The sequence below is a fragment of the Lissotriton vulgaris genome, chromosome 1_1, assembly GCF_964263255.1.
Source record: "Lissotriton vulgaris chromosome 1_1, aLisVul1.2, whole genome shotgun sequence".
Classification (NCBI taxonomy): domain Eukaryota; kingdom Metazoa; phylum Chordata; class Amphibia; order Caudata; family Salamandridae; genus Lissotriton; species Lissotriton vulgaris.
This window is the reverse complement of record NC_141685.1, coordinates 28,239,152-28,252,523: the sequence shown is the minus strand read 5'-3', so window position 1 is coordinate 28,252,523 and position 13,372 is coordinate 28,239,152. Positions and strand designations below refer to the sequence as shown.

Sequence of the window (13,372 nt, the reverse complement as noted above, 5' to 3'; positions counted from 1 at the left end):
ATACGGTTGAACTGGTGGATAGAGTCGATTAGCAAATCCCCATCGGGAAGCTTTATCAGTTGTTGAATAAGCTCATGCCAGATGATATAGAATAGCAGATAATGTTGTGGGAAGAGAAGGTTTCAAGCAGGAACAGACGTCCTCGCAAATCACAAAAATCTGCCACAGACAAAGTTTTGCCTTTCTCAAGTACAGAATTTTAAAACAGATTACAAGTTGTACTACACTCTGGGGGAAATAGCTAAATGGGGTGGAACCAGAAACAAGCACTGTACCCAATGCCATGCACATTTGATACGCTGTTTGCAACCTGCCCAGCCCTAGGTGGCCTGATTGGGGACATTACTGAGTTCCTGGAGGGAAGCCTGGGACTAAGTATAGTACAGAGCCCGCAACTTATTAGTAATGAATCAATCCCTAGCCAGGCACAGGCATTTGTATTTATTGTAATGATGGATTTTCGGCTAAGCTTGGCTACGGCATGGCAAGACCTCTCAGCACCATCGATCCAACAATGGCTCGCTGGTCTAATAGCTATTTATCAAATGGAAGTGGCAGTAAATGCAAAAAAAGGAGAGGGGCAAGGAGAAAAGGGTAAAGGGTGTGGGCACCTCTGATGGGTGGGTGGATATACTAGAAGAGAGATAGTAGAGCACCTTTCTATTCACTATAAGATGTGGGAATGGGGGTCAATTGGATGAATTTTTCCGCAGGTGTCTTCTACGTGGGAAAGATAGCAATATATGTATACATGTTTTATCTGTGTATAAGACGTGACATGAATTAATCTTAAGAATGGAATGTCCACTTGAAGGGGTGCGTTAAAACATAAGCTATGAAATGTGCAATAAAGATATGTTTAAAAGAAAAAAGGAAAGCATCAAGTCATTCTAAAAGCTGTTGCGAAGGTAACCCATGAATCTTAGAAGAGGGGTTGTGAACTGTGCTTGGTAGAACCAAAGATCTATATGAGGAATTATCAGCGTCAGCTTTTTGAGATTGGAAGTTAACCAGTTTTGCCCTTAATATAGATGGTTTACAACCACTGCAATGGGTGTGACAAGTGCTTCTGCCAAAGGGTATATGTTTAACGTTTTTCACTCAGTGTGGGTTCTCTCATGTCGACGGCGTCCATTTTACAACTCAAGTGTTTCTGAGATTCAGAACAGTGATAAGCATTTGGCACAGGACGCATTCTTTCATGTTCATTGAAATGAATTTTCGAAATAAAGCTTTTCTGGCGTTCAAAACACTAATAAACACTTTTCCTTTATAACTTTGACCTTCCAACTGAATCTGTAGTGTAGTTCCTATATTCCCAATAGGCTATGCGCATTGGAATAACATAAACGGTCGTTTAGAAGTGGGACTGAGGTCGACCAGGTCTCTACTGAATATGTTAGACTTAATTATGAATGCCAGCTAGCTCAGAGATCACTAGAAACTTTCTCGAATAGACAGGACGAGATTAATCTTCCTGAATAGTCAAGAAGGGATTCATTTCTGACAACCGCATTAACATGACAACTTTGCTTCTCCAAGAATGAGGAGGAAAATCTCTAGAGTCGCAAAACAATAGATGGCTATTTTACTCAGTCATTCGTGCATGCTTAGTTTCACCAGAAAGTGCAGAGAAACAGAGAGACGGGCGTTTTCAATAAAAGATGTTATTTATTGAACAGTCCTCTTTCTCAAACATGAGAAGTGAATTGCTACAATCACAATACTTGTCATAAAGTAAAGTGCGAACAGTAAAAAAAGTATTATGAAATAATACTGTAAAAGCATGATATAGTTTCTAAGCCATAAGATGCATTAAAACGGATAAAATATATACAATGATAAAACAATGACTAAACGTACTCAACTGGTGCTTCTAAGTTACGCCTACCCCGGTGTACCTAACCTAAGCCTAGTACAGGGAAGAAGTGACTGAGAAGAAGTTTAAGTTGAAATAGTTTTTGCCAAGAGTCTATCCAAGAATTCTCTAAGGGTTTAATCAGCTCCGTACCTTGTGATAGAATGTGGGAGGTCTTGTATCTCTCTCTCAGGACTCGATCTCCCAGTAACCCGCAAGGGTAGCCGGGAAACACTGGAGCTGGATTTCTTGGCAGGAGAAAATACAGCGTCTCTCTCAGTGCGTCAGCTGGAGGGGTCGGCTTCCTCAGGCGCTTGCAACAGCAGGGTGTCGGGCAAGTAGATAGTCGATCTGCTCCAAACCACTGTGTGTTTAGCTAGGGCAGATGCTGGTATATTTATACCTGGTAGGTGCCGAGTTTGACGTAAGGGTGGACATAGGACGTCATTAAGAACTCGTAGCTCTTTCAGGACTCTGGGAGTTCTAGGACAAATCAATACAGAAGCAGAGGCGGGGGAAAGTCCAGGGCTGCTGGATGTTTTGGTTTCTCTAAGAACGCGTTGTACTTTCTAGGGGTCTGTGGAAGTAGCCTTGCCATATTTGGACTACATTGGCTATGTCTTAATATGGGTATGATTATTATGCCTATATAAGGATATGGTTTAGTATAACTATATAAGGGCATGAATCAGGAATATTAAATTAGGGTCCTAAATAAGTTTACAACAAATCTTTACATGCCTTCATAACACTCATACATTATTTTAGCTAGGATGGACTTTTCATATGTGTAGTGAGAATTATTTTATAACTAAAGTTTCTCTGGAATTCAGAGCACCGAAAAGGTTCTTCCCTCATTGTGTGTTCTCTCATGAACAGTAAGATTACATTTCACACTAAAGGCGTTCTGGCATTCAGTGCACTAATGAGGTTTTTCCCCAGAGTGAGCTCTCTGATGGAAAATAAGACTGGTTTGATAACTGAACTTTTTTAGGCATTCAGAGCACTGATAAGGTTTCTCCCCAGTGTGAGTTCTCTCATGGTATTTAAGACTACTTTTCCGCCAATATCTTTTCTGGCATTCAGAGCAGTGATATGGTTTTTCTCCGGTGTGGGTTCTCTCATGTTGAGTGAGAAGGTATTTACGACTAAAGTTTTTTGGGCATTCAGAGCACTGATGGGATTTCTGCCGAGAATGGGTTAACTCATGCCGGGTGAGAATGGTTTTCCGACTGAAGGTTTTCTGGCATTCAGAGCACTTATGAGGTTTTTCCCCAGTATGCGTTCTCTCATGTAGAGTGAGATCTGATTTACGTTGGTAACCTTTTGGGCATTCAGAGCATGGATACGGTTTCTGTCCAGTGTGAGTGTTCTCATGGTGACGGAGAATGGTTTTACAATTGAAACTTCTCAGACATTCAGAGCAATGAAAAGGTTTTTCTCCAGTATGTGTTCTCTCATGTCGAATAAGTCTGAATTTACAAATGAAACCTTTGTGGCATTCAGAGCACTTATGAGGTTTTTCCCCAGTATGCGTTCTCTCATGTAGAGTGAGATCTGATTTACGTTGGTAACCTTTTGGGCATTCAGAGCATGGATACGGTTTCTGTCCAGTGTGAGTGTTCTCATGGTGACGGAGAATGGTTTTACAATTGAAACTTCTCAGACATTCAGAGCAATGAAAAGGTTTTTCTCCAGTATGTGTTCTCTCATGTCGAATAAGTTTGAATTTACAAATGAAACCTTTGTGGCATTCAGAGCACTTATGAGGTTTTTCCCCAGTGTGAGTTCTCACATGTTCAGTCAGCTTCTGTTTGGAAGTGAAGCATTTCTGGCATTCAGAGCACTGATGAAGTTTTTCCTTAGTGTGAATTTTCTCATGCAGACTGAGACTGTATCGACAACTAAAGCTCTTCTCACCTTCAGAGCATGTATGAGACTTCTTTTCGGTGCTAATATCTCCAAGTTCGGTTTTGTCTTGTATACATTCCATTATGAGATAAGATTTATTTCTGAAGTTGATATCTCCAAGTTGGGATTTTTCTAGCAGACACACAATAAGACAATACTAAATCTTATTCAGCATGTGTTTAGCATCACCTACTCAAATGTGCTGCACTTGTTCAACTTAACAGTTGGACATTTATTTAGCCAAAGATGACTTCTCTGTGGTGTTCACAGTTTATAACCTCTGTAGGCAACCTAATTCACCCTACAACCTTAATATCAGCAGCCCCTGATACTTATGGGGAAGCCTCTCATGGGATTATTGCCTCTTCATTACATCCATGTGGATTCCCTAACCTTTTTCTCATACTTATTTATTTATGAGTTAATGAAGCACTGATCAGGTCTATGGTTGGTGTTCAGTATTTCAAAGCTAGGTACATATTCACATAATGTATTGGCATGAACATTCAGAACACTATTGTGCATCAGTAGCAGCACATTGTTGCTGGTCACCGTTCTTACGGATGTCTTCTATGTCTGTAAAGAAGACTACAATGAGGATGTTAAGGATTTTGTAGGTCTTGCCCGGTAACAAGTACCCGAGGTCACATCTAATGGGCAAGAATGATAGTGGACATGTGGACCCGGACTACAAGCAAAAGGTGGTCATTGGTCACAGAGGTGCATTTTTTTCCTCATTCTCCTTCATTTTGTCCCAGATATACCCACATCGCTAGTTTGTAACTAACAGGTATCTTAGTTCTAAGCGGACTACCTGTCTTTTAAGCAGCTTCGTTTACACTGTATAAGTGACGAACAGATATTTGTTTTTGATATAAAGACAATTCACTGGATATGGTGCTCAAGTGTTCCATTGGCTGAGGTCTGTTAAAACTCATCAAGTTCCACGTGTTCTGTGTGTATTATCTTCTCTTGGACTGGATAGAACTTTAGACTGATGCTTGTCCTCTCTGGTTCAGACAGATGGTCTTCCTGCCCTGGGTTAGCATCTCAAGGGCATTCTTCATATACCATTAGAGCAGCAGGAAGTCTATTTGGAGAAACTGCTTTCACATTCTTTATTTTACTGTAATCCAAGTTTCTCACCACAACTTTTCATTAGATACTTTTCTCTTGTTGGAGCTCTGAAGCAACTTTACTTCTTTAGCATCGGTCCTTTAATAGTTTTCAATTATTTGCTTAATACTGATCACCAGGTTGTCTTCCATGCCCACTCTTCAATCACCTGTGGATTTAAAACCAGAGATTGTTAAAAAATGCAAACTGGAACAAAGGAATAACATTTATTAGCTAATACAGACATCCAGATTCTGAATTCATTTTGAGCGAGGGATGAGAGGGCTCTAGGCATTTTCGAGATAGAAAGCTTGAGAACAATGGAACACTAGGTTGAGGAGGTCTAAAGATGGAAATTCTGATGAACAGTTTTGTGCACACCAGTAATCATCAGTAAGCTATTCAAGTGGCTGATCAAAACTTCCTCCCACTCACTGTGCGGTATACCTCTTCGCACAAGTCCCCCATCCAGGCAAGCAATATCTCAAAGAACAAGCACACCCTCATTATAGTCTCTCCTTCCCAGCACCACAAACAATGCTACTTCTCCCGGGCAAGCATGTGTTAACAACTTTTAGTCGACACTAGACAAGAATTATGGAATATCATGGCCAACCTTAAGCTGGCAGTTGAAATAACTACGGCTCAGGAAATTAGGAGACCGCATAGATCTCCAACCACCACAAACACACAGTATCAAGCACACCTAGACTGATCTCTATGCCTTTGCCAAACACAACTATACGCCTCAACAGGACAACAAACCAGATGTTAGAGGTGGACATGATGACCTTTGCCAATCTTACATGCCAAAATGCAGTTCCCAAATATTTTCTAGGAGTACTATTTTTTGTCCTACTTTTGTAAATTCTTGGGAATTCATGAAAGCGGTATAGCTGCATTTAATGCAAGGACATATACCATGGGTGCACTTTTTAGACTTTCTTTAATAATTGGTTCCCTAATTTGGTCTGACGTTGACCATGACATTTATTAAAATGTTATCTCTGTCTCTCTGTATCGGCTGGCTTCACTGTGAGTGACAGCATTCTGCTCTTTCACAAGGAGCATATCGGCACGCAGTAGTTTTTCTCAATGCCAGTAACTACTGTGGCAGAATATGCTATTTGAGACCAAAAACAATTGTTGATTTTACCAAGGTTTGTTATAATGGTGAGGGCCCGGCAGTTCTCACGCTAAACCAATTCGCACATTGATAAAACTAAAAAGCTGAACCACCAATTCAGACCTACCTGCTTTGCTGATGCTTGTTTATTTTTGTTCCCCATAATCTTCCTGAAACTGGTTACACTGATTTTCCATAATGAATAGTATTGGGAAATACAAGCATGCATCAACACATGTTACTAAATGATGCTGCAGCTGCGAAGAAATGGTATCTGAAATGTTACAGTAATTTAGCAATTTTTTTTTTTTTGCTTTCATTTATTTATGAACATTTTATTTGGAAAGCAAAGACTCATCAATCTTGCTTTCCATTTTCTGCAAATATTTGCATCAAATAGGAGAGCATTCTGGGAGCATTATACATAGCCTCAAATTGCTAAACTTTGAAAACGAGTGTACATGTTTCTATAGTGGAACCACGGTCAGTAGTGCAGTCGGAGCTTACAACATTTACTCTCACCCTAATAAAACATTCTTTCAATTATTGAACCATAAATACAAGCTTGAACAGCATTAAAATATAGACAAAAATATTACCTTAACTGCAGACAGTGCCCTTCCCTGATCCATAATGTGGTACTGCAACTGGCAGCCAAAGGGTTTGTGCTGCGGGGGTTTGGGCCTACTTGTCCCAACGACAAAATACAAATGAAAACTTGTTGCCCTTGGCCTCAAACAATATATCCTGGGCGTCGGCCTATAGGAATTCCACATCCCTGCTAGACACAACCATCCTACCAGTGACCTGACTAAATAACTCTTCCACACCACTATTAGATATCTTATTTCCACTTAACTACAACATCATTAGACTGAACCACACACTACAACCAAGTTGAGGGCGTGCGGATTGCGTGCATTCACAGATCAACCTTACAAATCAAACGATTCCAAATGGAGAAGATATCCTCCTGTGAATATATGGGAGTTGAAGTCCTCATGGGTTAGGGGTATTTATTCCCTGACCAAATGACATTATCTACCACCCTCCTGGAGACAACCAGACCCTCATGAGCAATTAACAATCACAGTACAGATCTTAAGGCACCCAAACACAATCTTTCTAGGTGACTTCAACCTAAATTGCAATTAAATTGAGGACCCACATGTGACTGCACTAAATCTTTCTTCAAAGACCATAATCTGGTGCAATTAGGGGAGAGGAGTTGGCCTAACGGTTAGGGCGGTCAACCTTGAATCTGGGGAACTGGGCTCGAGTCTCGGCAAGGAAGCTGAACATACTGTGATTCTGGGCAGATCACTTAATCTCCCTGTGCCCCAACAACAAAAAAGGACCAAAAACAAATGAACACAACCGTGGTAGAACGGTCACCAAAATGAAGAAAGAAGCAGACTCCGGTTTGCAGAGAGACGATGGAGGCTAGCCCCCTCACCACACCTACAACAGCTCAGAACTCTGAGAAATTCATATAAAAATTTATATTTATTTATTTTTATTTATAGTTTTGTATTGCGGGAACATGACCCTAGTGGGTATTAGAACACTTTACATGACGAAAGGTAGGGTAACAGTTGGACTGGTAAAATAGACATATAAGAATGACAAACACAACAATGAAAGTAAATAGTCATAGTAATAGTCAGCAATAAGATGGTCAAGCATCATAAAGAGTAGTTAGTATGGTTGCATTTTAATAAGCTGTCACGCATGCACTCGAGGGGGGTGCAGGCCAGAGAGTAAAATGAGGGTAACCGAGAGATATGTCAGGTGAGACAAAGGTTTATTTATAGAGTTGCCGCTCAAGGGCTAGGAACATAACAAGAGTCACGGAATGGCAAACAGTCTGGTAAGTCCTGGAGGTCCTTGTGTCCGGACAACCGTTGATTCTTCACGGTACTTTTCCCCGGGGTACTTCAAAAGAAAGGCTTCAGGCTTTCTAGGCTTTCAAGGTGCTCGAGAAAAAAAAAAAAAAAAAAAGGTTACTGGTATGTCCGGTACTCCGGGTAGAACAGAAGGGGGCCGGGGAGTGAAGGGGATCACCAGGGACCGTAACCGGTTGTGCACTGCAGCGTTTACATGTGAACGTGGTAAGGCCCAGACACACACGTCCCGTGACCACCCCAGCAACGCCTACCCGGTCCCTCCCGGTGTCACGAATATTCCCCTTAGCTTTGCCCGTACCTTGTGAAGCCACATTTCTCCTCCAGAAGTGTGGAGGGGCGGTGCGTGGTCCCGTTGGCCTCCCGGCTTTCTCTCTTCTTGTGGCGACGCGGCTTCGGTGTCCTCTATCCTCTTCTGGGGCAGCGTGGCTCCCGCGTTCTCCTGCTGGGCGCTGAAGTCCTCCCAAGGCTCGTTGGATGCTTTTTCCTCTCCTCGTCCGGTCGCGTAGTTCCTTTCTGGGTGTTGCGTTATCAACGCCTCCGCTGGTCCTGATAGGTGGAACGGGGATGACGTCATCTGAGGAACTCCCTCCTCCGGGCAAGCCCAGGCTGCCTTAAAGGGAGCTTAGCCGTCCTGTGCACGCCGGGGTGGAAAGGAACAGGGATCAATGTCGGTACCCGACTCGTGGCAGACAGGGACCCCCTGACATAAGCATAAATATATTGTCTTAGGTTAAAAAAACGAGTCTGTAGAAAAGATGTTGCTTCTTTCTTGAAGGAGGAGGTAGAAGAGATTAGACAAACGTCCGGTGGTAGAGAATTCCATATCTTAGGTGGGACAAAGGAGAACGTGCTGGCACCCGTTTTCTTTTTATGGGATCATTTGGGTTTTAGAAGCAGGGTGTGCGCACTTCGCAAAGGTCTGCAGCCCCCTCATGGTTTAGCTTTTGGGCCTTATATCTGGAGGTATTGATGTGTGGCACTTTATGAGTCGTGCATGCAATTACTTGTTGAATTCTTGCTTCGTACCGTAGCCAATTCAGGGATTTTAGGGCCGGGGAGATGTGTGTATTTCATTTTGTTCCGGAGACAAGTCTGGCTGCCGTGTTGAGGGAGGCTCTTTGAGAGGCCAATTTGTAGTGAGGTAAGCCACATAGAGTGGCACTACCATAATCCAGTCTGGGCAATGCAAGAGCTTAGACCGTGTGGAAATTTGGCAGAGATCGCTGTTAGTATTGAGCTGAAGCCATCTTGTTTCCGGCAGCCATCTTGTCTGACCATGTGCTCAACATGTGCTCTTTCCTTCTTCGCTGTTGCGTGCCCTTGTGCTTTGCTCAAGAACTGGCTATACTTAGCCCTTGTTACTCTGCACATGCTCAGAAGGGTCTGTAGCAGCCCATGCACCTGCTCTAGTCTGTTACTCTCAGGCTGTTTTAACTGAGAGCAGCAACTTATCGCCCCTCCTTCTTTGTTGACTGTGCATTCTCTGTATGACCATCTATGTATGTAACTTTTCCTATGTGAACTTGTACCTCCTCATTTTGAGCTCCTGTGTGGGTATAAAAGACCCATGGTTCTTCTACTCCTTGTGCTACTTCATACACTGCCGAAGGGTGTTGTGTGAATGTAGTTCCACCTCATGAGTTTTAATAAATTGTTTACTTGACATTTCAGTTTCCATGCCAACTTCTATTTGCAGATCTGAGGACTTCAGTGCAGAGAAGGATGAACCCATAGCACTGGTAGGCCTTGCTGAGGTCTACTTCTGCAAATTGTCGCCCACCCGTGTGGCTCATTGGCGACTCGGATACCCGACGGAGTGGTCTTGACGGAAGATTGGAATCTCGCTGCTGATGATCACGGCCTGAGGAGGCCCGTGTCTTGGCAGTCACAGAGTTTTTCTACTCTTCCCGATCTGACCCTCCAGGTGGTGCCGGTCCTCGACTGAGATTCCTTCTGGTGTTCGCCGTGCAGAGACCATTTGGTCAATTCCGAACTTGGCACTTGGAATCTGGAGACTCTTGCTTGGTAAGATTGTTTGATGCGACACTTCTTGTTTGTTTGGCCAAAATCTTGGAACTTGCTTGGATATATTGGTATTGCAATTTATATAGACCGGTAATGAGGAGATTTTTCTCTAACTTTTTTAAAACTTGAACGGCACACATTGGGTAAGTACCACTTGGCGAATAATATTGTATATGCTGAGATATTCTTGGCATGCCTGTTCCTAGCACACTTCGTAGAATGTGTGGTTTTCTTGGAGGTACCATTATGAAACTAGAACGGAATCAGCCGTCCCTCCCCCCCCCCCCCCCCCCCCCCCTTCCCCTGAAGGGACACCAAATAGGGACTTGTATATTAAAAATGGTATTTCTTCTATAACCTACAGCACACTATGGAATAAATATACTAGTAATGATCCTGAGTTACGATGGACTATAAATGGGTCATTTAATCTTAGAAAAATTCAGTATGTGGAACAATCTATGTTTAAGCACAAAAGTAGACAAGATATGTTTCACTGTGTACGAATGTGGGAGAAAGAAGTGTGTGAACGAGTGAGAAGAAAGAAAGCTTTGTTAGAAAAGGAACAATGCAAAAATATCCATGCGAAAGCGCTGGAGCTGAAAAATAGAGAAATGGAGGGGATAAAAGAGAGAGAGGATAGGGAGCGTCATTTACAGGTAAATGGCCAATACCCTGTCCGGCGCCCCCTTTACCCTCTACTTAATAAACCACAGGACAATTCCATTTTGTTAGATCGTTCCCCACCTCCATATACTTTTCCCTCTGCCCCCAAGGTTGATTCTTTTTTTTTTTTAAACAAATTTTTATTGAGTGCATAATAGGCATATATTCTGTAACGCTCTGTCACCCAGAGTCAATCACCATCATCATTAAACAAGGCACAAATGTAGTCATTTTCTTTTGTTACAGTAAGGAAAAAGAAAAAATGCAAACCAATTGTACATCAAACTGCCCCCTCCGGTCCCCCCACCACCCACAACTCCCACCCCCCCTTATGCGCTGCTGCCTGCTCTGTTCAAGTAAAGCACCTCCAGTGCACAATACTTCTCATGCACCGATAAATATACAGTGTTGCCAAGATTGTCCGGCTAAATCCGAGGCTGGTCTGTAGTGTCCTCGGGTGGTGGGTCTAGCTCCAGTCCGCGATAGTCCGCCCACCTTTTCCAAATCTTATAATGTTTGCGCGGGCATCCCCAGGCCACAAAGTCAGGCTGCTCCATCCCCATGTAGAAGTCCATACCCTTTTTCCATGCCACCAGTGAGGGAGCCTGGGGCGCCTTCCACGAGCGCGCAATATCCCTCTTCGCCAATGTTAATCCCAGCAGAAGTAAATGGCGCTTGTACCTATTACCTCCCGCCCCAGCCATAACATGTAGCAGTCAATTTAGGGTCTCTTTGAAGTACCCAGGCCAGGACTTCGTCTAAACACCGGAGCACTCCCGTCCAGAATCTCTGCAACGCCTGCATTCCCACACTGTATGTAGTAATGTACCAACCTCCGTCCCACACCCAAGGCAATCCGGGGACGCAATTAGACCCGCCTTCCATAAGCGCTGCCTAGTATAATATGTGTGGTGTAGGTACCTAAATCTTATGAGTCGCAGGCGCGTGGATATTGCAGCTCCCCTAGGGCTCTCCAGTACCTCCACCCAGTCCTCCTCATCCAAGTCCCCAACATCTTGTTCCCATGCTGTTCTAAGGTGGTGCAGTGTCGTACTACGGTTTGGTAGATTCGGGACAGTTTCTTGTCGGGTAGCTCCCCATAAAAACTTTGGCCTCTAACGGGCTAAATTCTGGGAGGTCATCCAACCCCACTATATATGGCGTCAGAGCATGACGGAATTGAAGATATTTATAGAACTGAGTTCTCGGCATCTCGAATTCTACTCGCAGGTCGTCAAAGGACTTGAGCACGCCCCCGACATAACGTCTCCTAATGTAGAGATGCCGATCGCGTCCCATTCCCAGAAGCCCATCAGTGTGTCTAACTGAGGTAGTCGGCCATTGTGCCACAGTGGGTCTCCTGGGTTAGCACGTTCCACCAACCCATCCTACGTAGTGCCTGCTTCCACACCTGAAAAACCACCTGTGTGATGGATGGTAGAGACTTCCTGAGAGGCGCCGAGTAAAGTAGTGTGTGTACGGACGCTGTGCCCATCAAAGCCCTCTCCACTGCCTAGGCGGGGTCATTTCTGTCTGCATACCACCAGTCGTTCAAAACCAATTGATGGGATGCCTGGTAATAGGATAGAACATCTGAGGTGGCCAGGTCCCCAGTGTAGGTTGACCGAAAGCAGGTCCGCAGGGCAACCCGTGCCGTGCTCCCCTCCCACAGGAACGGGCCAAGCGCCGAATTAAGGCGCCTGAACCAGCTCTGCGCAAGCAGGACTGGGTGATTCTGCCGTTGGTAGATCAAACGCGGGAGTGCCACCATCTTAAAGATGGCCGACCGACCATGAATGGAAAGCGGCATCTTGGACCAAACCTTAAGGTCTTCTCGGGTGTGCTCCCAAACCGGGGTAATATTGCGCTCCATAACAGCGGTCGCGTCCTCAGACAGGAATACTCCCAAATATTTCACGCAGTCTGTGGCTATCTGGAGCTCTCCCGCCCAGACCCCCATGGGCTGCGGGCCGCCCAAGATCTAGAGTGTAGATTTTAGGGGATTCATATATAATCCAGATGTTTCACCAAAAATGTGTAGGATTCGCAGGAGCAGAGGCCCCGAGCGCTCCAGGTCAGTGAGAAAAAATAACACATCGTCGGCGTACAGCGCTATTCTATCCATTACGCCAACCGTCCACTGGAATCCCCTGAGCTGAGCGTCTATTCGCACCCATGCCGCAAGGGGCTCCATAGCAAGGGCGAACAGATATGGAGAGGGGGGGCAACCCTGTCTCGTCCCACGCTCGATTCGAAAGGAGCGGGAAATCACCCCCCCCCCCCACTCGCACCGCTGCCGTGAGGTCTGTATATAGGAGTCGCACATACGCCAAAAAACGAGGGCCCAGGTTCAGACGCCCCAGCAAAGTGAACAAATATGTCCAGCTCAGGGAATCGAATGCCCTATCCATGTCTGCTAAAAACAGCGCCGCCCGTACCCCCAGCCTTCGCCACGCCGACACTGCGCCCGTCATATCTTATGACGAGTGGCCCGCTGTGGCATGAAGCCGGCCTGGTCCGGATGCACCAGGTTGGTGATGTATGGCTTAAGCCGACTGGCGAGGACCTTGGCCAGTATCTTGGCCTCTGTATTGAGCAGGGAGATCGGGCGGTAGGACGCGTGACCCTCAGGAGGTCGCCCTTGCTTCAAGAAAACCACCACCTCCGCATGTCGCCAGTCTGGTGGCAGCGTACCAGTCTCCCGTGCTTCTTCTATAACCGGGCGGAAATGTGGGCTCAGTTGAGTCGCAAAGCGGCGAAAGA

The 13,372-nt window shown here is 44.7% G+C and overlaps 1 protein-coding gene across 1 annotated transcript in view; it reads right to left on the bottom strand.

Moving 5' to 3' along the window:
• Positions 1-1,651: 1,651 nt before the first annotated feature.
• Positions 1,652-13,372, bottom strand: part of LOC147737036 (uncharacterized) — a 152,434-nt gene continuing 140,713 nt past the window's right edge. The window contains exons 3-4 of the mRNA XM_086960285.1: positions 6,139-6,268; positions 1,652-5,054 (exon numbers count right to left, since the gene is read on the bottom strand). Of these exons, the coding sequence (XP_086816411.1) occupies positions 2,781-3,851 (1,071 nt within the window). The 5' untranslated portion in view covers positions 3,852-5,054; positions 6,139-6,268 and the 3' untranslated portion in view covers positions 1,652-2,780. The remainder of the gene's footprint in view (positions 5,055-6,138; positions 6,269-13,372) is intronic.